The sequence below is a fragment of the Fonsecaea nubica genome (genome assembly GCF_001646965.1).
Source record: "Fonsecaea nubica strain CBS 269.64 chromosome Unknown Scaff24, whole genome shotgun sequence".
Taxonomy (NCBI): domain Eukaryota; kingdom Fungi; phylum Ascomycota; class Eurotiomycetes; order Chaetothyriales; family Herpotrichiellaceae; genus Fonsecaea; species Fonsecaea nubica.
In genome coordinates this window covers 1-26,887 of record NW_019173697.1, presented here as the reverse complement: position 1 = coordinate 26,887, position 26,887 = coordinate 1, and the positions used below count along the sequence as shown (strand labels likewise).

Sequence of the window (26,887 nt, the reverse complement as noted above, 5' to 3'; positions counted from 1 at the left end):
CTAGTTGTATATGGTCTACGTTGTCGTACATCCTCCAGATAAAGAAGGGGGGGGGGTTGGAACCTCTCTCATTTCACGACAAATCTCATGTCACGTATTACACAAAAATGGCACATGCATGAGAAGGACCAGCGAGCTGGTGAGCGCTCTTACAAAAGGACGTTTTTCAATTCTCGAAGACGTATGCTACTTTGTTTCCAGCCAGCCACCACATAGGTTGCTCTCCGCTAATCACCATGCCCTTCCTAGGGCTCTCTCCAGCTAGCCACCAGACGGAAGCTTAAGCACTTGAGTTGTTGCGTCTCCATAGAATAACCAATCAAAGATACAGCTCCTCGTACTAGTGATCAGGGGGGAAGCGGGGAGAATGTGGCACCCGCACAAGCTCTAGAAAGCGCAAAACCTTGAAACGGCTGCGTTGGTTTGAAAAGGGAGCTAGATTATGGACGTTGGAAGGCAGCACAGAAAGGCTCAAGTTGGGAGGCCCCTCAGCACGTAATTACACGAGAAGAAACAACGTTGGGATACTGCACCGTTGCACTTGTAGGCATGCTTTAACAAATAGAAAGTGTGTAAAGAGCTGACGAAGCAGCAGCCGTCTGTCCCCATGGCCGCGACAACAATGCCTAAAATCTTCAGGTCGGAGTCCGTGTCTTCGGAGTGCGAATCAGGTCGGCATCATACGTAGGCCCTGGCGTGGCATTGAACAGGGGGCATGGAGGTTGCCTCGGCGCCATAGTCCACAGAGGTATGAGACTTGTGCAGTTACGGCACGGGTAACGGTACCTGATGGAAATTCACGTCAGAAAAATGTAGCACACCTTTGCAGACTCCATCCAGGGCGCGGGTTGACTTACGGGCTGCGATTTGTGGTGCCGGGCGCAATGTCAAGCTGAGCGGAATTGAAATGCGCTTCAAGCTGCAGTGACGCACCAACCTCCCTGTTCTCGATGGCGAAGCCACGAATCCGTGCCATCTCGATATCTGGAAAATAGTTGGGCAGCACCACCCCGAAAGGATATGTCTCGGCGCACCTTCCAAAGGGGGTCCAACGCAACTCTGATGGGCCATAGAATCCTCGATCGTTGAAGAAGGCAGTCAGCCTTGTGACCGCAGCAGTGCCGAAAGCTGTCCAAATGGTGGCCATTTGAGTCTGAATCAAAGGTTGTACTGACGCAGGCACTATGGTGATCTCCGGGAGGATCAAACTTGGCCGAGTTGGAGGAATCCCAGGTGGAAACATGTGAGGTACCAGGAAATGGTGTAAGAAGTCCTGCAGGCTCTGCAAGAATGCCGGCGATGCTGGGTTGAAAGCTGGTGACCACCTCTGTTGAACCAAATTCGAAGCTAGTGTCAACAGAGTTGACCGGGTAGGCGTCGCGCTCAAAACATGTCCAGCACGAAGGGGCACGCACACCCCACTTCCTTGGGCTGCGTAGGCAGCGACAAAGGCACCCGAGATCGTCGTAAACATCAGGTTCGATGTGTCGGCCGGGATCAGCGCGGTGCGATGTCGAAGTCCTCGTCCGACAAAGTCTTTGTACAATTCCTCTGCCAGTGCAGGCAATGCGATGGGCTCCACGGGAAGATGATCAGGCAAGGGCGGATGATTGTTGGCCAGAGCTGTTTCCAGCAACTGTTGCCGCCGCCACCCATCAATCATTGGCTCACGGGCCGCACGAGACACCATCTGTTGTTCCCGCCACGTTATTAGCGTTCTTTGAACCGAAACGGAGACGAAAGGTCTTGACAGAACGCTCTTTCAGGGACAAAGGGGCAACCAGAACGACAAGAATTGGGCGAGAACAGACTCACTCCACTACCGACGCTCGAGCTGAGGGCCCAGGTACTGCCGAGCATGTAAGAAGGGTGCGGCGCAGATGCAGCATCATACATGATACAACTCATAAAGGGCACATCTGAAATCTGATGTACCGGCCCGGTCCCTCCAGTTGGCGAAGGCGATACATATGCCAGGTACAAAAACCTGCTGAAGAAGACCAGCAATGGGAGAAAATAAGTGTCCCACTGGGGGTTTGCAGTAGTGGGCTGCACGACGCTGAAGACGTAGGCCAGTGCTGACGGCCCGTCAATGATCTGGAGGGCGAGGTCCTGGGGACCAAGGTGGACCGTCATCGGCTGCGCTGTCCGAGAGCCGTCCGGATTAGGGGTATCAAGGACACGGACTGGTTCTGCGCGGCCTGCGGGGGTACCGTGCCTGCTCGACGTTAGTCTCTTGATCAGAGAAGAGAAGCCAGGCAGGCATTTCAAAATATAGCAAAGCCCCCGTGGGAGCCGTTGCTAGAGTCCACTGAAATGACCAGAGGATACGCTGCATAGTTGAGACGTTCGCGTGGCGTTGGCAAGACCTACCCAGTTGGAAAGAATCTGTCCAAGAGGTCGCGAACAGCTTGTTGTCGATTCTCAGGGACACCGCAGGCATCTGCGTCTGGGAGCCCAGTCCGGCGCACGATGTCCAGCCACTGGTAGAATCCTAGAACATCTTGCTCTAGATTCAGAGTCCCGTCTGCGTTCCGAGAGGGCCGCAATATGGTTGACCGTAAGAGTCCTGCTCCCGCAAATGCTGTGAAATTGTCCCAGTCGATGCTGGCCATGTTGGATAGTATTCCTGCTGGATGTCAGCCGGATCGGCCGTGTTACCCAGTGGAAGTCTCTTGTGCGCGAGACCTAAAGCTCGATCTTGCTCCAGCAGTGCAGCAGGTAACAATGTTTAAAAGCTTGATGCTCAATTTTAGGAAGCATCTTCATGCGAACAGACGATAGTCCTCCGTTGAGGCAGATAAGGCTTGGGGGTTCCAACAGCCAAAGCCCCCGGGGAATGGCAGTTGGTCAAGCGAGTGTACCCACTTTCGTTCGAGTGGCTACCTGTGATAGCGCAAGCCTCGGACTGTCTGTCCATGGCACAGTGAGTATAGAAGTTCAGCTTATAGTCACTTGCTGAGCAAGTGATCCGAAGGGAAGGCCCGGCACATTAGCAGGCAGTGTGAAGTGGGTGGGGGCGCCCATGCACGGTAACGGTCACCGGCGTCATTATCATTCATGCAGTCTTCAGCTCCAGCCACAGCGAGTACGGATAGAGTTCATTTGCATATGGCTAGCTGAGCCTTACGAGGGCTCACGCGTCTCATCCTTCTGGGAACACTTGCCTGCATCGGAAGCATACGAGGATGTATCTTAGCTACGAGCGGTAAAGGCCTTGGCTTCGTACTCCGGGAGATACCGCAAGAAACGCTCGAAAGAATCCGCAATGTAGAAGAGCTGGGCTGGCTTGTGTAACAATCTCACAAGGCATGCATGGTATGAGGAGGGCCTACAGATGCTGAACATGTCACACGTAGGAGGTGCTTTTTAGGTAGCTGTCTTGGCAAAGTTTGCGGGGGAACACCCTGGTGCAGATGCTTAGACACCCGCTAGCACGGGTGCTAAGGCCGGATGCTAAGGTCAACGGCGTAATATGTAGAATGTTTTCTCTGCCAAACCTGCTGCAAGTCGAAACTCACCAATTGACCTTGGTGACCTACACCGTATTATCTAATTCTGCAGCAACAACCGGTCCACATCTTTTGCTTACAGTGATATTAGCCGATCTCAGACGCACACCAACCTGGCACCTGATGCACACACCCATGTCATCTGCTGGCAGGTACAGCCAGCCTCAAGATCTCGGTCAAGCCACCCAAACACGAAGCAGCTGAGCGTGTTGTGAAATTCCCGCATGTGTTTCATCGCCAAGGGGGCATCATCACCAAACGAGTTGCAGTGAACTTTTCCTGAACCTACTGCGCATCGTCAACCATCTTTCGCGGTCACCGGTCAGGGACTGCTCTCCTGGTACGGCAATAATCGTTTTTGCTTCAAAAGCTGCTGCCACCAGGGTCTGGAAACTGTCAAGCAAGTTTGCAGAGGATCACTTGTGACGGTCGAATCGCGTTGAAAACCTATCTGAAGATGGCTGTACGTATCTTGTGATTTGATCCATTCCACCCGTCGTTCACAAGCTGCAGGAAAGTTCTCCCCCTCCAGGCGCCATGTCAAAACCTCCGGCCCTTTCTGAGCTCAGTGTGAGTTGCTGCCCATCCAACACTGGCTACCTAAAACTGATGATTTCAGGAGCAAAGCGTCCAAGCGGCAAGAGACCAGAACAAGGCACCTCAGCCTCTGCCAGGCAATCCAGTGTTTGTCGATCTAGGCCAAAACTACCCCGCCGGCTATACCTGGAGCAATGATCCGAAGGATATGAGCCTCGACACTTATTTCGACCCTGGCAAAGCCAACCTGGCAGATGAATTTGCCATCGATGGTTTGAGACCAATCTTGAAAGATACGAACAGCGAGATGTATCTCCTCACAGCGAACAATGCCAAGTTCTACTTGTGGGCTGCGGACGACGGACGCTTGTTCGTGTTCAAGGATGATTTGAAACTGACTCTGGATACGGCCATCGATGAGGTCCTCAGTGGAATCAAATGGAGTAACCTGTTGCAGCAGTTTAATAAGAACTATGATTGAAGGTGGCTGCTGCCCACCCCGGCTATCACTATGAGACTCGCACCTTTTCTTTCACTCAGCCTAGGTCTGGACCGGGCTTCTGAATTGTGAGATTGTTGTTGTCATCGTGAACAACCACGACAGCATCGACTCCCAGTTTAGCAAAATCGATCTCGAGCGCGGCCGCAGCTTTTTGGGCATCGGTGAGAACAGCCTTGGGCAGAAGATCAGCAACAAGGATCTTGAATTTGGCCTGTGGGGTGATTTGGTATGTCTGAACCGGCGCCGGCACGAATATAGCAAATGGGCCGACGTCTTTGTTCATGGATGATCCGAATCCAACGAAGTAATGCACTATGAAGATGTCAGATACCATCGGGGAATGAGAGTGTCAGGCTGCTCACTGCTCTTAGCGTCTTGGCTGGTAAAGTCATTGCCTGTCTGGACTGCAAAAGCCCCAGCCTTGCCTCCTGTCAACGACGGGGTTTTGAATGTTGGCGTTTCATTGTTGGTGACTTGGATAACACATTTCGTGCCAGGACTATCCGTCCCATCGGCAAGGGTCTTGCCGAGTGTAATTGAGCACCTGTCAACGACCTCGACGATCGACACCACATCCGGCGGATTGGGGCTCTTCTCGCCGAACAGGGTCGAATTGTCGCCACCGGATAGAACAAGCCTCCCGCATGTGGCTTGAAGCTGCTTCCTGATTTCAAAGACCCCCAGGCCACTGTGTGCAGAGACGTTGTCGGCCACTGCAATCACATTGTTGTACACCTTGTCAGGCTTGGTCGAGCTGTCAATCAGTGGCACCTCGGAAAATATTGCGTAGTTTTGACTCTGGCTGGACTGATTGTTGATGGTTATGATCCATGTTGGCGGTAGAACAGCGGTAAAGTCGTCTGGGATATCGCGCGTCATGTTTTCCGCCTTTTGAAAGACCCGCGTTTGACCCTGCACGAATATGGCAAGAGTTGAGCAGCGATCAATGCGGTACAAGAAGGGAAGGTCGAGTGTCTCCCCCTTTTGTTTCCCGGGACGACTCGAGATCCAGACCGGCAAGATCGTAAGAGACGTTCAATCAGATCAAGAAGGCGCAGTCGACGCCTAAACTCTCATGCGAAGGTGGTCTAGATTTGGCAACCCGATCTCGCCTCAGTTGTAGCTGGAGCACAAAGCGAGCTGAACCCCCTTCGTGATTGTCCTTCTGTACAAGGAGAACGGAGCTTTGTGGAGACATGTCCGGTTCAGCTAGGCACATGACAGGAGTGTACTGAAGTCGATCATCATACCTTGTAGCCCGTGTCGTTGAACACATGGCGGATGGCGCAAGCTGAGATATGCGGGTGTCAGAGGTCTGGGCTTTCAAAGACGGGCGAGATGCTCATATCCTGTTGATCCCGGAGCTGCAAATAGCATGATCCAGTTCGAAAGCAAGTACGCCACTTCGCAGCATGGTCATGTCCCCGCATACAGGCGAAACGGGGTCCAGTTCAGCTGCACAAACAGGGTAGAGGATTGTTTCTGTCTCATGCTAGATCAGATGTAATTCCCATCGGCCAACGCCTACCGGTTATTGCCTGTCCGCGAAGTTGGTTCCACCTCGAGAGCATACTTACAATGGCTGGCTGTGGTAGGATGTGGAAGAGGGTGACCACGACCGTTGACAAGACGCAGGAGCATCCAGCATGAGAACATGTCATGCCCGTCCTCTCTTTCTTGATTCTTGATTGGTGATCTTCGTGTAAACTCACTGTCTCGGTTGTGGATCGTACACCATGCTGGCCATGTTGGATGTGGCCTGGTCAACGGTGAATTCAGCTACGCCATCGACACAAACACAATGTGTGCTTGGAGTGCTCGATGCTGGACTTTTCAGCTCGCCCTGGAACACCTCACTTTCGACAGTGTTCAGCGCTTGAAGGGTATATAAATTTGGCTGCCTTCCCTGTGTCAACGCTTTTCTGCTCCGTCAACAACAGCAATCACTACTTCCACTTGACTACTAGCCCTCGATCCGACAAGATGGTTAATCAATTCACAATCAACGTGGTGAACAACTCTGGCAGCCAGCAGAACTATGCCTTCTTCACCGAGATCCCCAAAATCACAGGCAAAGTCCAAAATAAGATCTGGCAAAATGTCTTCGTCAACAAAGGTGCAGCCGACAGCCAGACGGTCTCTGTCAACATATTCGAGCGCAAGTCTCTTCATTTTCCAGTGTCGCGGTCACTCTCCTGTACATGAACTAACAGCGACGCACAGAATACTTTGCCATGTGTGGTTCAGCTCAGGGTACACCTGCCGATGGAGTAACCGTTTCCGTAGCAGGCATGGCCCCGGTCACCCTAGGCATCCAGAACGCGGACGGAACGCAGGTTCCGGGAACGACATTGCCGTTCACTGTTGTCGACCAGGTTCCTCAATTCGGCCCGAAGACGGCTGACAGTTCATTCGTCAATGCCTTCGAGATCGACACTGATGGAAGCTTTACTACCAAAGATGCGCAAAACAGTAAGCCGAACTCGACAGCATATTCCTTCCACTCTCAAGCTAATTTCTTTCCTTCTCGTGGTCAGACCATTACGTGGTTGGCTTGGGCGGCTCCGCCGGCGGGGGAAAGACTGGACCGACAGTGACCTTCGTTCCAGAGCCCCATGTTCAATATCAAATCCAGCCAACCAACACCTATTGGGTCACATTCGGTGACTACACGCCAGGCAACATCATCGATGTCACCAAGATCGGCATGAAGGTCTCCGTTGACTTCACCAAACTCCCGAACAACGTGACCATCAAGCACGACGAGCATGGCAACCTTACCGTTCAGAAGAGTTCTTGAGACCTCGTTTCCTAGACGTCCGTGGGGCTCCTCACCGGAGATGGGGGAGGTGGCTCTTTCAGAGCCTGGCAGACCAGCACATGTGAGCAGAGTCGGGCTAAGTAGTAGTTAGTCGTATTGAATGATCCCAGGTGTTTTCTCTTCCACAATCTCTTGAACTTTTTGTTACGAGCAGGTTTCTCAGAAGCCAAATGCTTCCCACACCTGACAAGACGATCTACATCTGTCTGGAGTGGGCGACATAAATTGTTGCGACTCCTGATTGGAGAACGTAAAGCTACTCGGTGTTGCAAGTGAAGCGTTCCCGCTCGCCGCCACCCCTTGGTTGTTGACATGCAATATCAATCTCATGAACCTACATCTAATCTGTAGGTAGGCATCCGTAAGAAAGAACGTCGCACGAGTTGTATCTCTTGAGTAGCAAAACGAAACCAGCGCAAGGATGAGGAGTTGCAAGAAGGAATCCTAGCAAGTGTGCCCAGCCAGACAAGGCGAAAAGAATTATGGGGAAAGATTAAACCAAACGACGAAGGTATATTGAGAAGTATAGGAGAGAGGAGAGAGCGGACGACCCTGAGCCCGACATTGAGCGGGACGCGAGCCAGCCTGAGCAAAAGCGGCGCGAGGTCACCTGGAATGGAAGGTGAACGGGCGTCGAGATTCTGACGAATAAACAGATGCTTCTGATGCTCAGGGTCAGGCCTAGTGAGCCTCAAGTTTAACCACGGCTATCCGCGTGAACACGGTCCAATAAGGTATCTGTCGGCCCGCTTTTCTGACAGTCAGAAACAAGGCCAGCAGTCCAGAATCGGCCAAGAAAGCATAGATATAGGTCAGAAGTTAGACCAGCAATTTCAAATCAAGGTAAGTTCCAAGGTCTATTGTCCGTCCGTTCGGGTGAAGAGTTGGGAGATGGCAAGGTATAAATGAAGGAATCGTCGCACCGCTACCATAGGCTTCAACAAGACTCTCACAACAAAAAACCGATCAAGGACACAGTATCTCACACCAGACCTTCAATCTCAAGCGGAATGTCGAAGCCATCAATTCTCCTTGTCCCGGGTTCCTTCGCCCTACCCGAGTTCTATGACACAGTCATCAACCCCATAGCCGCAAAAGGGTACGAAATAAAAGGCCTCCACAAGCCAAGTGTGGGCATTGCAAGCGGAAAACCTCGGGAAGGAGCACCACCAACCATGTACGACGACGCCAGCTTCATCGCCAAGGAGGTCGAGAAGCTCGCCGACCAAGGAAAGGACGTGATCCTCGTTAGTCATTCGTATGGAGGCGTCCCTGTGACAGAGAGCACCAAGGGATTGAGTAAGGAAGAAAGGCAGAAACAGGGAAAGAAGGGCGGGATTGTGAATTTGGCGTACATGACTGCTCTGGTGCCAGCTATTGGGCAGACAGCAAAGGACGTTCTGGGAGACGTTCCCAAAGAGCAGCAATTGGACTTGAAGGTTGATGTAAGTTTCCACCATTCTGATTTCTGTTGTCTTGAAGCTCCCTCTGCTGATATGCACCATGAAAATAGGAGAATGGCTGGATGTATCATGATCCGGCCGAAGCATCAGCAGCTATCGTATTTTCCGATCTTCCCCTTGAAGAAGGTGCCGCCTGGATAAGGAAGTTCCCCAGGCATTCCGCTCTTAGTTTCGTTGGCGAAGTGACCCATGCTGGGTACAAAGACATCCCAGTGTCGTATTTGCTCTGCGAGAAGGACCTGTGCATCCCAGCAAACGTTCAGAGAGAGGGGATCGACCGGATTGAGAAGGAGAGCGGGAGGAAGGTTGATGTGACGAGTATCAAGGCCGATCACTGCCCCATGGCTGGCCAGCCCGAGGTAGTGGCCAACTGGATTCTGAGCGTTGCGGAAAAGTATTAAGATAGTGGAAAACTGAGGTCGAAGAACTAAGAAAATGATACATTTGACCAGTCCGGACATTAACTTACACAAGATGTACCGGTATCAAACTTGAGCTTCACGTGTCGGCCAGAAAATGGATCCTCAATAGAACAGGAAGCCCCATTTGACGGCAAAATATCTCTCAATCTTCCAGGCTTTAGGATCCCACGAGGCGAGGCCAGGCGCGATGTTGAAGCTTGGCATAGTGAATAGGTCCCGGGTGAATTCTTCTTCGTCAATGACGGCACACATGTTGATGAGGTTATCACGCATTTTGGAAAAGGGAAATCTGTCTATCCCCGGTTGATGAATCGTGAGCAGTTGAGTCGGCGTGGGTTGTAATGATAGTGGCACGGTGGAAGAAGCAGGGGGGGATAATGCCGGAACAGCCGAGCAAGCTTTCAAGCCTAGAATCATGCCGTTGATAAACAAGGCGCTGAACACGGTGGGTGAGGGACGAATCTCATAGCTGAGGTTGGTAGTATGTGCAGCTATTGAGGATTGAGGTGACGGACTCCTGTGCCCCGTCGAGGAAGCTGTAAAATTCTCGAAGCATGCCATGGTGGCAACACTGATTTGAGATCCAACCTGAGCAAGGACGTCGATGCTGGAGGAGGTACGGTCTTCTGTTTGCGTGGCACGACTTGTATGATGCATCTCGTGTGTATCCTGTTTGGCCGCTCGAATTCGTTTGCCTGAAACAGGAATTAGCATGAGTTCTGCGCATCAAGCGATAGACAAAGCAGAAGCAGAAGCTTGGGATAACTTGAGCAAGTACATCGAGTTCCAGGTTATTGCATAACGGGCCACAAGCAAGAGACAAAGACGAACAGCTCGATTCGAGGGAAAACGTAAAGCGGTGCGACACTACAGGTTCCTGGAGAACCCAGGAGGTTGAAGGATACCCACGTCTTGCACGCTGAGCCAGCTTGTCTTGTATACGCTTTCTCGTCTTTGCGTCCGCGACACCGTGCCAATTGTCTTGATCACCCACAGGTGGCTGGAGATCTGCGGGTGGGGTCTCCATGATCAGGGTGATCAGAAGGTGTGGAGACTAGCTTCTCTTCCGCTAGTGGAAAGAAACCTTTGTAAGTACTACAAGTAGATGGGCAGCAAGGTAGTTGAATGTGCTGGATTTTGTATGGAAAGAGGACGGAGTCGTTGCAGCAAAACCCTGACTGCCTGATCACGAGTCACGTGTATTGAAAAGCTGACAAATAATTGCATATTTGTACCTTACAATCGACCCTACTAATACGGCGGACCAGAGGTCACCACCAGTACCAATATCAGCTGATGGCCATCTCTGGTGGCATCCTCCAATCCCTCGTGCCCTCCTACCTGGGTGCCCTCCATGATCACTTTTGCTGACGGTCCCATGGTTGCGTCAGCACCCTATGTACCGGTCAGTATTCAATGCGCACAGCCCAAAAAGAGACCGGCTCACCCACTCTTAATCCCCTTGAGACACTGTGTTCTGTATCTGGAATCTGCAACGCCGATCATGGCTCGCTCTGTAGCGTCACAACTGGAGCGGCTGCCCCAAACAACAAATTGCCTCAAAACAGTTCCATACGAGTGGACACAGAGGTGTAAGGCCGCACCACCAGAGGAAAGACAGCGGCTGCGAGTATTCCATAAGATACAAGTGCACATAAAGCTCTGGATTGTCGAGACACGATGAAAAATCTCAACTTCCCACGAGTCATCACGCTCGTCTCATTTATATCTATTGTCTAACTACTAGCCAGTAGTCAAGTTCTTTGGTAAGAAATGCCGCTGGTCGAATTGGCGACGGTGCGCCTACACCCGTCGTTGACTTCCGACCTACCCGACTCCTTCACGGCAACGTGGACTCGAGCCTGCGCCCTCGCTACGTCTGCAGCAAACGGAATTCCTTTCCAAATTTACCACTCCACAGCCCCGTCAAGCAAGGACGTGTACTATCTTGTCGGCGGCTGGCAGAGCGGAGACGATCACATTGCCTTCCTCTCGACCCCCGACGCGGTCATTCTTGCCAAGAGTATTGGCGAATACATGACCGCGGAGCTTGTGCAGCATATTGATGGAGACATTAGGGTCTTGAACGGGGGGGATGGAGAGAGGCCTAAGAGACTGACGGTCACAACATATAAAGTTCCAGAATCAATGGCCGATAATTGGGCATTGAAGTGGAACAACAGCCGACTTGCAGGTGCTGGAGCTGGCGGATGGGATATGAGTGTTTCGGTGCAGAAACAACACAAAGCCTTCAAACAGATGGGTGAGGCGACGAATAGTGTTGCTGCATTCGGCGGGAAAGAAGAGGGTGGCAGCAAAACCTGGGTATGGCTCGAGGGCAGTGGCAAGGGGTTTGGACAAACTGAAAGACCTGAGCTCCCTTTCGAGGGATTTGACGCAGTTCATGCCGAAGCGTTTGAGATGGAGCATGTATTGGGATAGTCGCCAAATTGTTAGCTGAGAGGTACAACAACCCAGTATACGAGCCCATCATGTTGGTGATGTTTCCACCTGTTCTTGGCTCTGAAGCTTGTCATAATCAACATTCAAAAGTCTCAGCGCCAGAGAGCGTCGGTATATAAGATTGTCCATATAGGCGGTAGGACAAATAAAAATTGTCTTCCGCGGCAGATGGAAATGCTCTATGCACCAAAGGTAACGAGTCTGGCGCTGACACACTGCAGGGTGAGGTGAATCTTTATGCATCAACCAGGTTCCTGGATGTCAACCAGTAAGCTGAGTGCATAAATGGCCTAGCCCTTTCACAGCTGCGCTTGACAAAACTTGTAACGTTTGCAGTCTTTTCTCATCGAATCTCCGACGAGGTTGGCCTTGTCATTTGCTGGTTGGAGTCGTTTGCAACGTGCAAATTCATTTAGTTGGCAACGGGCTTAACCCGGCCTGTCAAGCGGCTGATTCTGATGATTCAGCGCTGATTACATTCCAAGTTGGTTCCCGGGCGCAAATATTGAGTGCCCGATCATTTTTGACGTCAGACTGGGGTTTTTATCGGAACAGAGAAACCTCGATGGGCAATATTTCAGTCGAGATCCATACCGCCGCCGGGGACAACGACTGGTGGGGTTTGATTCAGCCGATGATAGTCTGCCCAGTTCTGCATCTGCACCGTCTCAGACGACTGCGGCTGAACACTCTCCGGGCCTGGTGTACTTTCGGCTCGCAATACCTCATCCCCTTCAAAAACCATAGGTTGGCATTTGAGATTGTGCAGGCACGTATCCCACGTTCTGCCGACCAGTTTGCCTTCCAACAGGCTTTCACTGAAGAGGAAGAAACCTTCCTGGCAGCCGACAAGGTAGGCGTCGAGTCCTGCATTCTTGAGGAGAATTTGTGCGCCGTGAATATACCTAGAATAGTGGTTGTCCAGATACTTTGCCCAGCCTCTGGCAGCGGCCTGCATTGATTCGCTTTCCGACTCCATCTTGGTCCACCCGACACCGAGCGCAATGGTCGCCTCGTCAAACTCAGGTCGATCTGCGGCAGTCTTTGGTGGACTAGCCGGCGCAGAGGCGATGTTGGTCTCGATTGGTAGGCGCAGCGAGGTCTGAGACAGCCTGACTGATTTGCGGCTGGTCGGCAACTTGGGCCGAGTGTACGCCGCAACAATCTCTTCCTTGAGTGCCTTTTCATCTGCCTTCTCTTCGTACCATGTGCCCGTCTGGCTCTCCGCCGACACCGACAAGCCTGTCTTTGGATTGAGTAAGACCATTCCCTCCCCATAAATCGGTTCTTCTTCGGGGATCGGAGCCGGGGTGTCGACCGACGCGAAATAAGAGCCGTCCGCTTCGACGTCGAACGCAGTCTCGTCACGAGAACGCTTTCTCGACGGATTGGTTGAGATTGGAGTCACGCCATCGACCGGGGTCCAGGTGGTCGAATGGTGGGGGTACGAAACTGGCAAAGGTTCGTCTTGCTCCATTGCCTTGGGTGTATCAGAGGGAGTAGGAAGCTGATGCTGTTCCTGAGAGGCAAATGACATATTTTGAGAGGCGCAAAGACAAAAGTCCCCAAGAATATGTAGTTTTTCCCTTTCCTTTTCTTTCCAAGTGACGGAATGAGGCTGGCAAAGATAGCAAACAGTGGGCAATTAGATCCGAACCATGCGCCGAAGGAATCCCAGAGGTCAATATGAGACAGCGACGGGATGGATATTAGAAGATGTCGATATATGATATGGTAGAGGAGGGTATGTTCCGGAAGTAAGAGGCAGAAGTGAAAGTAAACAAGAGAAGAGGGTGGGAAGCGGGAGGAGCTGATGTATTTGAATGGGGCGCGCAAGAGGCGAAGAGGAAAGAGGCAGGGTCGCAATGCGAATCTCGTGGGAAGGGAGCTGGAAGCTGGAAGCTGGGAGAAGGCGAGAAGGCGAGAAGCGAAGGAAAAGCGAGAAATCTGGGGGAACTTTGCGGTCTGCAAGATTCGTATGAGAGAAAGTGGTAACGGCGTGCTGTCAGTGGTCCAAGGTCCCAGCAGCAGATGTGAGGTCTGAGGCGGCGGGCTTGACGGCAACGGGCAACGATGCTCAAAATTCGGGATGCCTTTATTGCGAGTTGCGATCAAGACGCCCACAAGCAGTAAAGCTCGCAGGGATTGCCAGGAACGCCGCACTGATCGGGCAATGGCCATTGGGTGAAGGCGTGAGCTGCAAGCCATCCGCATCCTGTAAGCAAAAGACTGACTTTTGTTGCGCAGTTTATCGGATCCACCGAGCCACCAAGCCAGCAAGTAGAGGCCAAACCCAACCGGCAAATAATGGATCTGTAAGGCAAGAATGGTGATCAGGCATTGGAAAGAAAGGGCAAAGGGAACAGGGTGCGCCGCCCCTCCCATCACCCCCACCGGCACCAACTATTGACCCTGGAACCCCAGGCAGCCAGTGAGAGGCTAGGCGCCTTGAGAACTTTCTGATGGATCACCTTTTTTTCCTTTGCGATGCTCGGCGGGAAAGCGTGGATACGTGATGCAGTAACCGAGGAGCAATACGGTAAGAGGCAGTGTGGGGAAAACCACGCCAGTCCCTAAAGCCCGCAACAAACTACTACTGGGCGCCTTTTAGTGGTCACCACGCTTGGCTTGACCCCCGGAGCTTCCCCCAATCCCTTCCAACGCCACCCGCTTTAGAGGCCCGCAAGTCATTGTCTTCGTCCCTACTTTTGAGTGGTTGGACATAGTCCCGCTAACCCGTGGCCTTCCTTGCCTGCTCGCTCTGGCCACTCTGTCACATGCCTGCCAGTAGGGACTAGGATGCAGAGTGGTACGCATCTGCACCTTTCAAGCCATCCCTCGCCAGCCTCTTACGAGTACATCTCGTCATGGGTTTATGTCAAAATGCTCAATGGCCTTCTCGTTATTAGGTAGATGGATGGCTAGCTAGACAAAGTGCCTGCAAAAAAAAAAACCCAGCATCGTCCCCAAGCACCTCCTGCATTTGTTTGGCAGAGACCTCCGTGATTCATGCATGTGGTATTCTCTGCCATTTTGCCCCTGTATATCCAAACGCCCTAACCGTGTCGCAGCAATATCATACAAGGATACAATGTCTATGTGCTCCAAGTTGGCGAGAACAATGAGATGCTCTCTGGATTGTCGCTTCAGTTGCAATACTCCAATCAACCAGTAATCCAGCCGGTGTATGGAGGAGCTCTTTTTGAATGCTCTTTTTTCTCTTCTCTTTTCTTCCCAGGATCCCGCACCAATTTGTATCTCATGATCCAAGACCGTTGCTGAACATGTCTTTCAAGTTCTTGGTCTGTGAAGGCGCATATGTGGGAGCCAATCCGCCGAGCAAAAGGAAGATGGTGAGGAGGACGAGCGCAAAGATCAGTGCTTTTCGCATTGCTGGCTTCTGGACACCAAACTCTGACCACGATCGACCAGCATGGGCAACGTACTGCTTGAGCTGCTCTGCTCCCAGTCTGTAGTACAGAAGACCACCGAGCGCAATTGAGTAACCGAAGAACTGGGTTTTGGTCACGGGGGTACCCCAAATCATCATGGATGCTGCCACGAGCAGGATATCTTTCAGAATGCCACAGAGAGTGAGGACCAATGAGGATGTCTTTCCAATCTGCATCATTGTTAGAGACTGGGCGACTCGGTCATGAAAGGCTGTATGGAACTCACGAGGAAAACAACCGAGACGTTCAGGAGGAACGCAACCATTGCATTAGCCACCAGCATGAAAATCCCGACATCGTAGACATTTTGCATGCTCATTTTGGGTATCTCGAAGAATAGAGCGGTCACGCCGTTCATGACGGCGCACACAGGCGCAAAGTAGTACAGGGACACCAAGGGATCCATCTTGAACTCGGCCGAACTAAGGAGACGCTGGACCAGGACCAAGCGAGTGGCTTCGAAGGTGATTCCACCAGCCTGGTACATGAAGCCGGTCAAGTTGAATTCAATCGCGCCGTATGAGGCAATGACCACGCCGATGACGATGAAGGAGACATTGCCCAAGGTCTTCAAACTCGGGGGGGAAACGCCCATGGCCCAGGTGGTCAACAGCACCGCCACAGGCATGCAAGCCTTGTCAAAAGTTTAGCGCGCTGACCCAATCTCTTGACATGTGCTCAACTCACTTTCAGCATCTGAATGAAGGCAACGCTCAGGTAGAGATATGCTTGATTTCCACAAATCAAGCTCAAGCTAAAGAAGAAACCGATTGGCAGAATAGCACGGAGGTAGACTTTGCCGGTCATTTTGACGGTTTTGCGGCCATCAAGGAGTGTCGTCGTTTTCGCGAGGAGCTGTGTCATGATAGTTGCAAAGAGCATATGCCTGGCGACAGGAGTCAGCCGTAGCCTCGATATTCGGAAGATATCATTAAACATACCATGCTGTCAATGTGATGGGAAATTCTGAAGAGAAGTCAGCCCGTTTTGCGTCAACTCTGCAATCCTGGAATACATACTGAAGCCAAGTGTATCCAACAGCCATTTATTGAACAGAATCACACCCCCGCTGAACCCAATCCATGTTCTGTAATACCATCAGTCGACCGAAGCCTATCTGGGCGAGGGACTACACCTACATCACATAGAGAGATGGGTGCAATGAGGGTTTAGGAGGTTGAGGCTTTTCTGTCGTAGGGAGGATGCTCGCCGAGGAAGCAGGGGCCGCTGGCTCATTGACTCTGGTCTGTTCACCTGACAAGCGGGCTTTCTTCTCACCGTCGGCCATTGCAAGTTGCGGTGATTGAGAGCGAGCGAGGAAGTCTCGAAAGGAGAAAGGTGAGGGTGACCCCGAAAAGGTCTTGGGGCGCAGCACTTTGGCAAGGATTCAAGTCGACATAAGAGGACGTGACGATTTTGCAGCAGCCCGAGTTGATGCTGCAAAGGCAGAGCGAAGAGGACAGCGATTGCAAGATGCGCGTCGCGACAGGATGGGGGATTTCTGAATAGAAATTTGAGATGGAGGCTGGTGCCAGATTGAGATTATTGGGAGCCAGGAGAGTATCGCCGCAGCCACAGCCACGGCGAAAACTCTCTCCCTCCCTGACATTTAGAGCCCACTATGATGAGACTTTCTATAGAAACTTAGCCGAATGTTATCGGCAACCAGCCAATCAAGGCATGTGGTGCAATCTTGACGAATCGGGCAGTGGGCAGCCAAAAGAGTCAGTCCGTCATTGCTAGAGGCAGGGTAGACACGGTTGTTCATCGTCCTGAGTGACATCGGATATCCGTTATGGTGTGCAAATCAGCTGTCTCCGAGCTATGTTGTCTATCAAAACACATCTCGCTTGTCCGATGGTAAGACAACATTCATATAAAATGCTTGGACATTGATGGTGATGCGGATCTAACGTCCGGCGCTGGTGACGCGTGCATTTATCAAAGGTCGTTATCCACCTGACAGTCAAGCTCCGTTCTTGGTGGGCCAGGATCGCTCACATGTCAGTGCCCGTGGTCTCTATCAGTTAAACTATAGGTATATACGTTGATATGTCAGGGATGCTGGGTAGTGTTTCGACATGATAGACCATCCTACACCCCTTTATACCCCTGAACGTAAGGCTGCAGGATCCACGCCCCCTTTACCACGTCCATATTCCCGTTACCCACGGTACTGAGGATGTCCGGAGGATTGCCGGAGAAATAAGGAGTTCACTGTTACACCAGTGAGAGGGGTCAATGCCATCCCCGTCAAGTACTGGGGGACTGTGGCTGAACAAGAGATACAACTTCGCAATCTGAAATCTGTCTATCCATCCCCTGCCAAGCCTGTGACGGTCGCTCCAACTGGTCCACTTGCCGAACCGCAGCGTATCTGCGCCTGCGCCCCCAACTTTTTTTCTGCCCAGAGACGCATTGTACTCGAGACACGGAGGGTGTCCGATGCAAAACCGTTGCTTCTCTGCTGCCACAGTTTTCTGTATTGGTTCAGTGTAAACAGTCGTTGCTGAACAAAATCTGCAGCATATAGACCTGTCCTGTCTTTTGACTTTCTTTTGACTTTCCTTTGGCTACATTCCCACTCTGCCCTCCAAATGCCTGACATGTATGTCACTCTCTGCTACCTCAGTCACCGCTTTCTAACATGTCTAACGCAGTTCCGTCGACGTTCTGGTCATAGGTGCTGGCCCAACCGGCTTGGGCGCTGCCAAAAGACTCAATCAGATTGTATGTGCAGGTTTCGCGCACGAGAGGCTCCCACTGACAGGTCCACCAGAATGGCCCATCATGGATGATTGTCGATTCAAACGAGACTCCTGGCGGTCTGGCTTCCACCGACGTGACCAAAGAAGGATTTGTATGTGCTTTGGAATACCCTAAACAAGAGCAATTCAGGCGCTGACTTGTCGACCAGCTCTATGATGTCGGTGGCCATGTCATCTTCTCCCACTACAAATACTTCGACGACTGCATTGACGAGGCGCTGCCGAACGAAGACGATTGGTATACCCACCAGAGAATATCCTATGTTCGATGCAAAGGTCTATGGGTGCCATATCCATTTCAAAATAATATCTCGATGTTGCCCAAGGAAGATCAGGTGGTGTGCATGGACGGACTGATTGACGCCGCTTTGGCAGCAAGAGTCGCAAATACCAAACCCCAGAATTTTGACGAATGGATCCTGCGTAACACGGGTGTTGGCATCGCAGATATTTTCATGAGACCTTACAACTTCAAAGTGTGGGCTGTTCCCACCACCAAGGTGGGTTTAACGGTGAAAGTACTTCCTGACTCGCGCTAATACCCGCGCAGATGCAGTGTCAATGGCTAGGCGAGCGCGTGGCAGCTCCAGATCTCAAGGCTGTCACCAAAAACGTCATACTCCAGAAAACCGCAGGCAACTGGGGCCCGAACGCCACCTTCAGATTTCCAGCGCGAGATGGCACGGGCGGCATCTGGATTGCCGTTGCTAAGACTCTCCCGGAAGAGAAGAAGCGCTTTGGAAAGAAAGGCACTGTCAAGAAGGTCAACGCCGACAAGAAACAAGTCCTCTTGGCCGATGGCACCACCGTCCACTATGAGAGACTCATCAGCACCATGTCTATTGACTACTTGGCAGAGGCCATGGAGGACGAGAAACTGATCAGCTTGTCCAAGGGCTTGTTCTATAGTAGCACTCATGTCATCGGTGTGGGCATCCGAGGTACACGTCCCGAACGAATTGGCGACAAGTGCTGGCTTTATTTCCCCGAGGACAACTGCCCTTTCTATCGTGCGACCATATTTTCCAACTATTCCCCCTACAACCAGCCGCAAAAGAATGTCAAGCTGCCCACGTTACAACTTGCCAACGGATCTCGGCGCCAGAGTATGCAGGCGAAAGAGGGGCCCTACTGGTCAATCATGCTGGAGGTGTCTGAGTCCAGTATGAAACCAGTCGACCAAGACACCCTTCTCAAAGACTGCATCCAGGGTTTGGTGAACACCGAGATGCTGAAGCCCGACGACGAAATTGTCTCGACCTATCATCGCCGCTTCGATCATGGTTATCCTACACCAACTTTGGAGCGAGAAGGAGTGCTCAAGCAGATGCTACCGGCTCTTTTGGAGAAAGGTATCTACAGCCGCGGACGGTTCGGGTCCTGGAGATACGAGGTGGGCAACCAAGACCATTCCTTCATGCTTGGTGTCGAAGCCGCCGACAACATCATCAACGGAGCGGTAGAGTTGACACTCAACTACCCCGACTTTGTCAATGGGCGGCAGAACACAGAACGAAGACTGGTGGAGGGGGCAGCACTGTTTGGCAAGAAGGCAGGGAATGGCAAAGTTGTGGTTGGTCGTCGTATGACTGGCGGCAAGACGGAGCTGGGTGGGCGAATGGAGACCAGCGGGAAAGAGGCATTGAATGCCAGCGGCGGGACAGCGACTGCAATGAAGGACGGTAACTCGAGGGTTCTGAACCGCAACTGGTAAATGTGAGATGTGAGCTGGTCATGAGGTTTGAGCGTTTCTTTTCGGTCTTTCGCATTGGACACATCCCTTTCGCTACGCGGCATAGAGCGAATTATCCACGTGGGCCAAGAAGACGCGGGTCACTGCGCATGCTACACAGGATCATGGGACAACAATAATGGAGGGTTTAGAGCGGCTTGCCTTTTACGCAGATACTAGAAGAGGACGGTTTGAAAAGACAGCATAGCGACTTCTAGAACACATTTGGTCATTGGTCGGTTCTCCGTTCCATGATGCTCCAAACCCGATTGAAATGAGGGTTGATGCCGTCTTAGCGAGGGCGCGCCAGGGATACTCTGTCTCGTGCGGAGGAAGTGTAATTGCTACCGATGTATCGACTACTCGGTCTCTCGGTAACTCGTCCTCCCCCAGACTTTTGTCCCCTCCAACGCTTTCTTGCCCCGGATGTCCGGTAAATCAAGAAATGCGGGGGATGGGTGAGCCGCTAGATGCATACACCAAATATTCGGGACTCTTATGAGGACTTCTCCTGTTTGGGGAAGCCGGGGCCCCAGAAAATTTTCGACATGATCACCTGAGACGGGGTGTGGCGAATCGGGTTTGGCCTTTGCGAGTGTGATTGCGACGGGTTACATGGTATGTACCTCGTATAGGTACTTGTACTCGTGAGTAAGTAAGTGGCTCTTCTCTTCTGCCGAGTTACCAAGTTGGGCAATGTCGGGATGGAGACGGATGAGGTAATAATGACTTTCTGCCGTCATCGCCGTTGGAATGAAAAGACGAAGGCGCGATTACGAGCAGGTTAGGGAGAGCTGTGGAGAATGGCCTGGCGTATCTACTAGCTACCTACTGTTTGTAACTGACAAGGAGGTATTTACCGAGTACCGGGTAGGTAGGTAGGTACTTTACGAGGTATGTACCTATATACGGCTGGATGATTTAAATTCTGGGAGGATGTCAGGACAGGATAGAGCACAAAAGTACAAAGGGAGACATACACGCACACATATATGGACGGCCATTGCTCAGTCTAGGTCCTGAGGAACAGGATCTCATAGTAGGTCTTGGGTACAATCACAATACAGGTACAGGTACAAGTACTCGGTACCTAAATACATGACTACCAGCTACATACCTCATAGGTAGCGTGTACCGAGAACCTCGTGGTCTCGTACAAGTACACAAATCAAGAAGCTCGAAGCAAGGCACCCACAAGGAGTTCCCCCGCTGTGGAGCCATGAGAAATGCCTCATGGTGTCATTGAGGAATCCGAGGCAGACAACATCATCATCATCATCATCATCATCATCATCATCATCATCGTGATCCCCAATTCCAGCCATGCCGGACTGCGCCTCTGCGTGGTATACGAGTAGCGTTACCACTATGTACGTGTACTCTGGAGTCGGTTACTTTCCAATCCTTTGTAAAGACCCGGGATTGCCTTTAAATAATCCCCCGCTGTTCTCGAGCCAAAATCCGACTGTTGATCATCGCAAGACTACGAGTACGTCTCTATATCGATTGACAGGTATTTTCCCCATACGAAGCCTCCACGATAAAGCCCTTGGGAAATGGGCCCTGATTGTAGGAACCCCTCCAACGCCGGCGCCGACGTCGTTTGAACATTTGAACACGGCAAAATCTCGTAGTGGCGTCTGAATTTGATAGACCGGCTTATCGCTGTAGTCTCGTGTGCCATTTGGTCACTGTACCTCCTCCTGTGCAGATCTTGGTCACCGATCGTTGGATCACCCTGGATCCACCTGCCGCGTTATTGATGTCGAGGGCACTCGTGCGCCAGAAGAGAATTCCAGGATAGCCCCAGACTCAAGGTGGTTTGCACCAAAATAAAACAAGTGACCAGTACATAACCTGGCTGTAGCTGGAAACCGGTCGGAGTTCGACGTGTCATTACGAAGGCTCGTATCGTAGGATGACAAACACGATGAGAGATGCTATGGATAATCTGTCATCGTCAACGACCGTTGGCCAAGCCCAATCGTGTCGCATTTAGCCATGGGAGGTAAGGAGCATCTAGTTCTCAGCTGTAAACTCTTATACATTATAGGCACAGCTAAATGATCAGCAATACCGGAACTGGACGAGCGAGGCTTCATCTACCGACGTTGGGGTAATCCAGCCGGTTACCGACTTGTAGCGACGTCGTGATCCTCGACGGTTGTTCGTCCTGCTTGTTCCAGTCCTAATTCGTCTCTATTTATTCTCCAGCGTCATATTTGTCCATTTCGATCATCTTAATACTCCGGTATCACGAAACGAACTTTCTCGTATCATAGAGAACTCGGAGTAGGGGGACTAGTACGTCCGCGCATAAAAGTGGAGAGCGGATTGGAGTCTGCGGTGTTCAAGGTTTCAGTTGATTCTCACTGGTGTCGCGTCATCGTCATATGATGTCGTGGCAGAACCGGCGGGTGATAAAGAATACGGAGTCAATGGAGCGTAATCGAAGCAGAAAGTCAGATTGGATGGTGCAATCGATCGAAACGAGTTCGTGACGATCGAGACGTGCAAGCCGAGGACGAGGCACACATCACGTCAGTTGCCTGCGGAGAAGACAAAGAATTGGATGTGTTCCTGAATTTTTGCCCACCGCCCCCGCCAACCCGCTAAACCGCCCAAATACTACGGGTCAAATGTGTCCAATCGCCGCCACCACAATTGGGATTCAATTGTGCTCACAGTCATTCCGAGCCTAACCGCATGCGACGACATCCGGGTGCTGGCATCAGATGTGCCAGTTATTTCTGTTGAATGTCTTCTGACTCGGCAAAACACGTCCCCAAACAGATCGTGCAGACCTTGGCTGAGGAATGAGGACATCAAAATCACCCCAAAGGCACCTATAAGAACGTGCCCTGAGTGTTGAACAGGCAAGACAGGCCTCCGCTGGGCTGGCACTGTAGGGGCAGGGGGGAAGCCCCGTGGTGCATCACTTTGGGCTACTTGGCCACCCATGGCCGGGGCCACTATTCCTACGTAAGCCTAGCCATGTTCTCACCCGCAGGGGCGGTGACGGGCTGCTCGCTCGCTGGACCAGTAGCCACAGGCCTGGAATCATCCCCTCTGCACGAGCACCAACAAAAGACTTTTCCTGCGCTTGTGACCCGTGACTTTTTTTCTTTTGGCCTGGTGAGCCCTTTGTCCTCTGCCCATTTGCCCTGGGAGGGGCCCCCTTGCCCCCCCTAGCCGTGCCCATAATAACTGGACCTTTCGGTGGTGGCAGCCCGCTGCAGGTGTTTGGTGGTGGCAGTGACCCAAAAAAACCAACCAGACAACGACTAATTCTTGTCAACCTGCTGCTTCTCCACGATTTACTAGTAAAGTCGCAAGAAGTCCCTCGATATCCATCATACAAGAAAAACACCGCATTACCTCTACCCTCAAACCTGCATCATCTTCTGTTTTGCTTTTTCTGACATTCTTCCCGTATGCTCTCCCCCCAATTGACCTCAACCAAATCTCGACCTATCTTCTGAACCCGTCATCTTACGAGTTTCCTTTCTTTTCTTTGTATCTTCTCCAAAACGGTACGTAGGTGGCTTCTCCAATTTCAACCCTTTCGAGTCCTTATCGTCAAAGGGAGTCAAAACATCCCACTCGCAAAACCTTAGCATCTGCCAGGGCGGTGAGTGAGATATGCCTCCGGGCGAGTAGCTCTTTATACTTTGCGCCCTGTCCGACCTCGATAGCTTCTCATCGCATGCTGACGTTGTCCCTGTTACAGTCGGCATCAAGCATTAGTTTGCCCATCATGTCGGCCGCTCAAGTCGCTCCCACCATTCCTCCTCGTCCTAGTCGAGCTCAGCAAGCTGCTGCCCATGGCGCAGGAAAGCTGCCCGACATTCCTCCTCGTCCCATAAACAAGCGTCTTGAACGCTCCATGTCACCCTCCAACTTCCCTCGCTCTCCTCTGAACGAACCATGGTCCGCCAATCTCACCCGTCACAAGGCCAATGAGCAATCCTCTGCGGAGGGAATGCCTCGCCGTCCCAGCGTCCAGCACCTGCCATCCCTCGGTCAAGAAGGCATGGAGTATGGCGAGATCATGGACATGGGCTTGGAAATGCAGACGGATACGCAAACGAATCAGCAACCGCCAATCTCGACTCTCGGTTCGGATGCGGCGGCTCAGACCAGAAATATCGCACAAGACCTCAAGTTGTACGCACCAAAGCCCTCGCTCCCCAAGTCAAGTGCGACTGCGCAGGTCCAGGCTGTCACCCGGACCGACTCCCAGCAAGCTGCTTCCCACGGCATCGGGAAGCCGTCGACTCCGTCACAAGATGAGGGTGAAGGGTTACAGCAAGTGAGGACCCGGTCAAGTTTCTCTCGGCCCTCATCTACAATTGGCGGCGAGCGCCGTCCCTCTGTCTTTGGAGATGACGAGTCTGGCCCTGCAGAACTCGGCATCCGAGTCCCCATCAACCCTTTGTTGGGAGATGTGCAGGCCCCTTCCCCTGCGCCAGGTCTGACTCCGGCTCATACAGGCACAAATGGCGACAAGAGGCGGCCCACCCACTCGCGGGCAAAGGCGAGCAGGGAGATCTTTACTCCTCCTGGGTCCTATGGTCTCCATGGTCATGGTGTTGCTCCTGAAAACAAGTTCGAAAAGGACTGGTATGCAAAACACCCCGAGGCTGCCCAAATCGAGGAAACTCATGGCCATGGAGTGTATGAAAGCATCGGCAGTGGCCGCGGCGCTTTCGCTTTGAGTAGTGATGATTTGAACAAAATTGTGCGGGAGACAGCTAGTCGCGGATCAGGACTCGGTATGTTGTTTGCTTTAAGGAAACATGGCATACTCTAACTCACTTGTCCAGGAACCTCAGGGTCAACTTATTCCTACCCTGATGAACAAATCGGCTATCTGGCCTCGGATATCTACATCTCCAGGTCTCAACAAAATACTCCCAACAGTCTCGCAAAGACTCTTACCAACACCTCCCAACCTGCCCTCGAATCCCCACTGAGGAAAGCCAGTTTCCCAGCGGATGATACCATTCCAGCTGAAGTCCGACGTGGCCGACTTTCGATTTCCAGTAGGCATGACGATCACGATGCCATCGAAAGTGAACAGGAGGGAGAGGTCCATGTTCCGGTGGGTCGACGGTATAATAAGATTTCAGGCGGCGAGGAAAGCATGAACGAAACACTGGACACTCGGCCGCTGGTCTCGCAGCCCAGTCAGGACGATGACCATCTTCAGGAATATGGCTATTCGGTGCCGATCCTCGCGGCGGATGAGGTCGCGAAGGAACCCGGTTTGGAACTCCTACAGCCCGCCGTTTCTCCCAAACAGGAGCGCCGTGGAAGCCTTGACCCTGCAAGCGGTGATGTTACCCCAGGATCACGTCCACCAAGCAGACCCACCAGCATGTACAGTCTCCACAGCGCTAACCACTCCTTGGCTCGATTTATCTCCCATACTGAGGAACGAGACGCCATACACACTCCGCTGGAGGATGTACATGAATATGAACCACTATTCCCTGAGGACGATGACAAGAAGCCGATCAATCACGCCGAACGATTCAAGCAGAGACCCGATGCTCTCAAGCAGCGATTCCCCAGCCAAGACATCTGGGAAGATACACCAAGTAGTGCCCATCACTCCGCTACCGTCTCCACACCAGATATTCCCACCAAGGCTGAGGAGGATCTTTCTGCTTCTAAGACGTTTGAACCTCCGGAACAGGAAGCTGCCCGAAAGGAAGAGCCATCTGAAAAGGAAAAGGCCAAGTTGATCCCAAAGGAACAAAGACTGGCACAATCCCGCTTTGCGCCTCACCTTCGTGATGACATGCCTACTAGACCTGGCATGGTACCTAGATTTCCGAGCCAAGATATATGGGAGGACAGCCCAGACAGCCACCACCTAGTTACAACCATCTCAAATCTACCAAAAGAACAGCAAGCAGAAGAGGAGACCTCACCGGAAGCTACAGCGAAGCCAAGCATACCTCCACGTCCCGCTAAGAACAGGTTAGGTGAAGGGGCTTCCTCTGCTCAGGTTGCACCGAGTGTGCCGCCCCGGCCACAGAAAGCACTCGGCGCTGTGCCACCACTAGGTGTTTCCCCGACTGACGCCGCAAAACCGAAGGATGTCTCACCCACAGAGCTCAAGAAAGTTCCCAGTATTCCCGATCGACCGAAACCTCAGATTCCGGCTCGTCCAGCAAAGAAACCTGCTGGAGAGGGGCTGGCGAAGACCGTTTCTGGCGGTTCGGCAGGATCGGTCGAGCAGGAGAAGGTTTCCCCTCCCATCACCAAAGCTAAGCCACAAATCCCTGCCAGGCCTGTTCCAGGCAGTAAAATTGCCAATCTGAGGGGGAACTTTATGAACGATCTCAACCAGAAACTTGGCCTGGGACCGCCCAAAGAGAAGGAGCCAGAGCCAGTGGCTGAAGAGGTGAAACCTTTGGAAGATGCACGCAAAGGTAGAGCCCGGGGTCCACAGAGGCGAGCACCGGCCAAGTCTCCGGCCGCTGTGGTGAGACCAATGGGGTTCTCCATGTTTTCACCGCGGGCTTTGTGGACTATTGATGACGTTGACGAATTGAACGTCTCTTCCACTGGACCCTCTGCGCCTGCCCCGACACTGCAGCAGGAGGGATCTGCAAACCTGGACATTCCGGAGAAGCAGGCTGAGCAGTCCGGACAAACCGCTCCGGCACAAGTCTCTCCGCCAGCTCCTACAGATGTGACCGATGATGGCGATGCTGAGCCCAAGACAGAGGCTGAGGTTGAGAGTCAACCGATACCAATGGCGACTAATATAGCGACAAACACCGCTGGGGAACTCGCAGACCCGGAGCCCACACTTGGGACGCCTATAAGGGAGAAGTCTGACCCTCTCAGTCGAACTGATTCAGCCGAGAAAGTGGACAAGGAGGGTGAAGAGGTTGGGCTCTCTCAACGGACGACGGCAAGCAGTGCTCAGGAGACAGGTTTGGAACTGGAAAGAGAAGAGCCTGATCCAAGTACGGATGCGATTCCTGCTAGCAAGCTCACAACCGCAAGCACGCTGGGGGACACAGTGCCGCTGGAGAAGAGCCCAACCCCCGACGAACCACGGACATTGAGAAACACGCTACCAGAAGGAGAGCCGGGGAAGGCGAGCATGGAGGAGGTGTAGGCGCATTCGTGGGCCTGAGATGTAGTCTCTGTGTGTGTGTGTGTGTGTGTGTGTGTGTGTGTGTGTGTGTGTGT

At 52.2% G+C, this 26,887-nt stretch overlaps 11 protein-coding genes across 11 annotated transcripts; 6 read left to right on the top strand and 5 right to left on the bottom strand.

Moving 5' to 3' along the window:
- Positions 1–853: 853 nt before the first annotated feature.
- Positions 854–2,615, bottom strand: AYO20_04512 (hypothetical protein; the record flags this gene model as incomplete). The annotated part of the gene is made up of 3 exons (XM_022642808.1): positions 854–1,690; positions 1,816–2,218; positions 2,374–2,615. The coding sequence occupies 3 exons, from the start codon at positions 2,613–2,615 to the stop codon at positions 854–856; spliced, it is 1,482 nt and encodes a 493-aa protein (XP_022501110.1).
- A 1,434-nt stretch (positions 2,616–4,049) lies between these two features.
- On the top strand, positions 4,050–4,530 carry AYO20_04511 (hypothetical protein; the record flags this gene model as incomplete). The annotated part of the gene is made up of 2 exons (XM_022642807.1): positions 4,050–4,082; positions 4,132–4,530. The coding sequence occupies 2 exons, from the start codon at positions 4,050–4,052 to the stop codon at positions 4,528–4,530; spliced, it is 432 nt and encodes a 143-aa protein (XP_022501109.1).
- A 55-nt stretch (positions 4,531–4,585) lies between these two features.
- Positions 4,586–5,430, bottom strand: AYO20_04510 (hypothetical protein; the record flags this gene model as incomplete). The annotated part of the gene is made up of 2 exons (XM_022642806.1): positions 4,586–4,863; positions 4,914–5,430. The coding sequence occupies 2 exons, from the start codon at positions 5,428–5,430 to the stop codon at positions 4,586–4,588; spliced, it is 795 nt and encodes a 264-aa protein (XP_022501108.1).
- Positions 5,431–6,534: 1,104 nt separating this feature from the next.
- AYO20_04509 (hypothetical protein) lies at positions 6,535–7,351 on the top strand (the record flags this gene model as incomplete). Its single annotated transcript, XM_022642805.1, has 3 exons — positions 6,535–6,748; positions 6,799–7,023; positions 7,089–7,351. The coding sequence occupies 3 exons, from the start codon at positions 6,535–6,537 to the stop codon at positions 7,349–7,351; spliced, it is 702 nt and encodes a 233-aa protein (XP_022501107.1).
- A 1,031-nt stretch (positions 7,352–8,382) lies between these two features.
- Positions 8,383–9,236, top strand: AYO20_04508 (hypothetical protein; the record flags this gene model as incomplete). Its single annotated transcript, XM_022642804.1, has 2 exons — positions 8,383–8,817; positions 8,886–9,236. The coding sequence occupies 2 exons, from the start codon at positions 8,383–8,385 to the stop codon at positions 9,234–9,236; spliced, it is 786 nt and encodes a 261-aa protein (XP_022501106.1).
- A 123-nt stretch (positions 9,237–9,359) lies between these two features.
- Positions 9,360–9,818, bottom strand: AYO20_04507 (hypothetical protein; the record flags this gene model as incomplete). Its single annotated transcript, XM_022642803.1, has 1 exon — positions 9,360–9,818. The coding sequence occupies one exon, from the start codon at positions 9,816–9,818 to the stop codon at positions 9,360–9,362; it is 459 nt and encodes a 152-aa protein (XP_022501105.1).
- Positions 9,819–11,030: 1,212 nt separating this feature from the next.
- Positions 11,031–11,699, top strand: AYO20_04506 (hypothetical protein; the record flags this gene model as incomplete). The annotated part of the gene is made up of 1 exon (XM_022642802.1): positions 11,031–11,699. The coding sequence occupies one exon, from the start codon at positions 11,031–11,033 to the stop codon at positions 11,697–11,699; it is 669 nt and encodes a 222-aa protein (XP_022501104.1).
- A 598-nt stretch (positions 11,700–12,297) lies between these two features.
- On the bottom strand, positions 12,298–13,257 carry AYO20_04505 (hypothetical protein; the record flags this gene model as incomplete). Its single annotated transcript, XM_022642801.1, has 1 exon — positions 12,298–13,257. One exon carries the CDS (start codon positions 13,255–13,257, stop codon positions 12,298–12,300), a length of 960 nt encoding a protein of 319 aa, XP_022501103.1.
- A 1,722-nt stretch (positions 13,258–14,979) lies between these two features.
- On the bottom strand, positions 14,980–16,460 carry AYO20_04504 (hypothetical protein; the record flags this gene model as incomplete). The annotated part of the gene is made up of 6 exons (XM_022642800.1): positions 14,980–15,342; positions 15,399–15,806; positions 15,860–16,058; positions 16,114–16,138; positions 16,192–16,259; positions 16,312–16,460. 6 exons carry the CDS (start codon positions 16,458–16,460, stop codon positions 14,980–14,982), a joined length of 1,212 nt encoding a protein of 403 aa, XP_022501102.1.
- Positions 16,461–17,769: 1,309 nt separating this feature from the next.
- On the top strand, positions 17,770–19,654 carry AYO20_04503 (hypothetical protein; the record flags this gene model as incomplete). The annotated part of the gene is made up of 5 exons (XM_022642799.1): positions 17,770–17,780; positions 17,833–17,902; positions 17,952–18,032; positions 18,090–18,440; positions 18,491–19,654. 5 exons carry the CDS (start codon positions 17,770–17,772, stop codon positions 19,652–19,654), a joined length of 1,677 nt encoding a protein of 558 aa, XP_022501101.1.
- A 3,775-nt stretch (positions 19,655–23,429) lies between these two features.
- Positions 23,430–26,813, top strand: AYO20_04502 (hypothetical protein; the record flags this gene model as incomplete). The annotated part of the gene is made up of 2 exons (XM_022642798.1): positions 23,430–24,447; positions 24,499–26,813. 2 exons carry the CDS (start codon positions 23,430–23,432, stop codon positions 26,811–26,813), a joined length of 3,333 nt encoding a protein of 1,110 aa, XP_022501100.1.
- Positions 26,814–26,887: the final 74 nt, after the last annotated feature.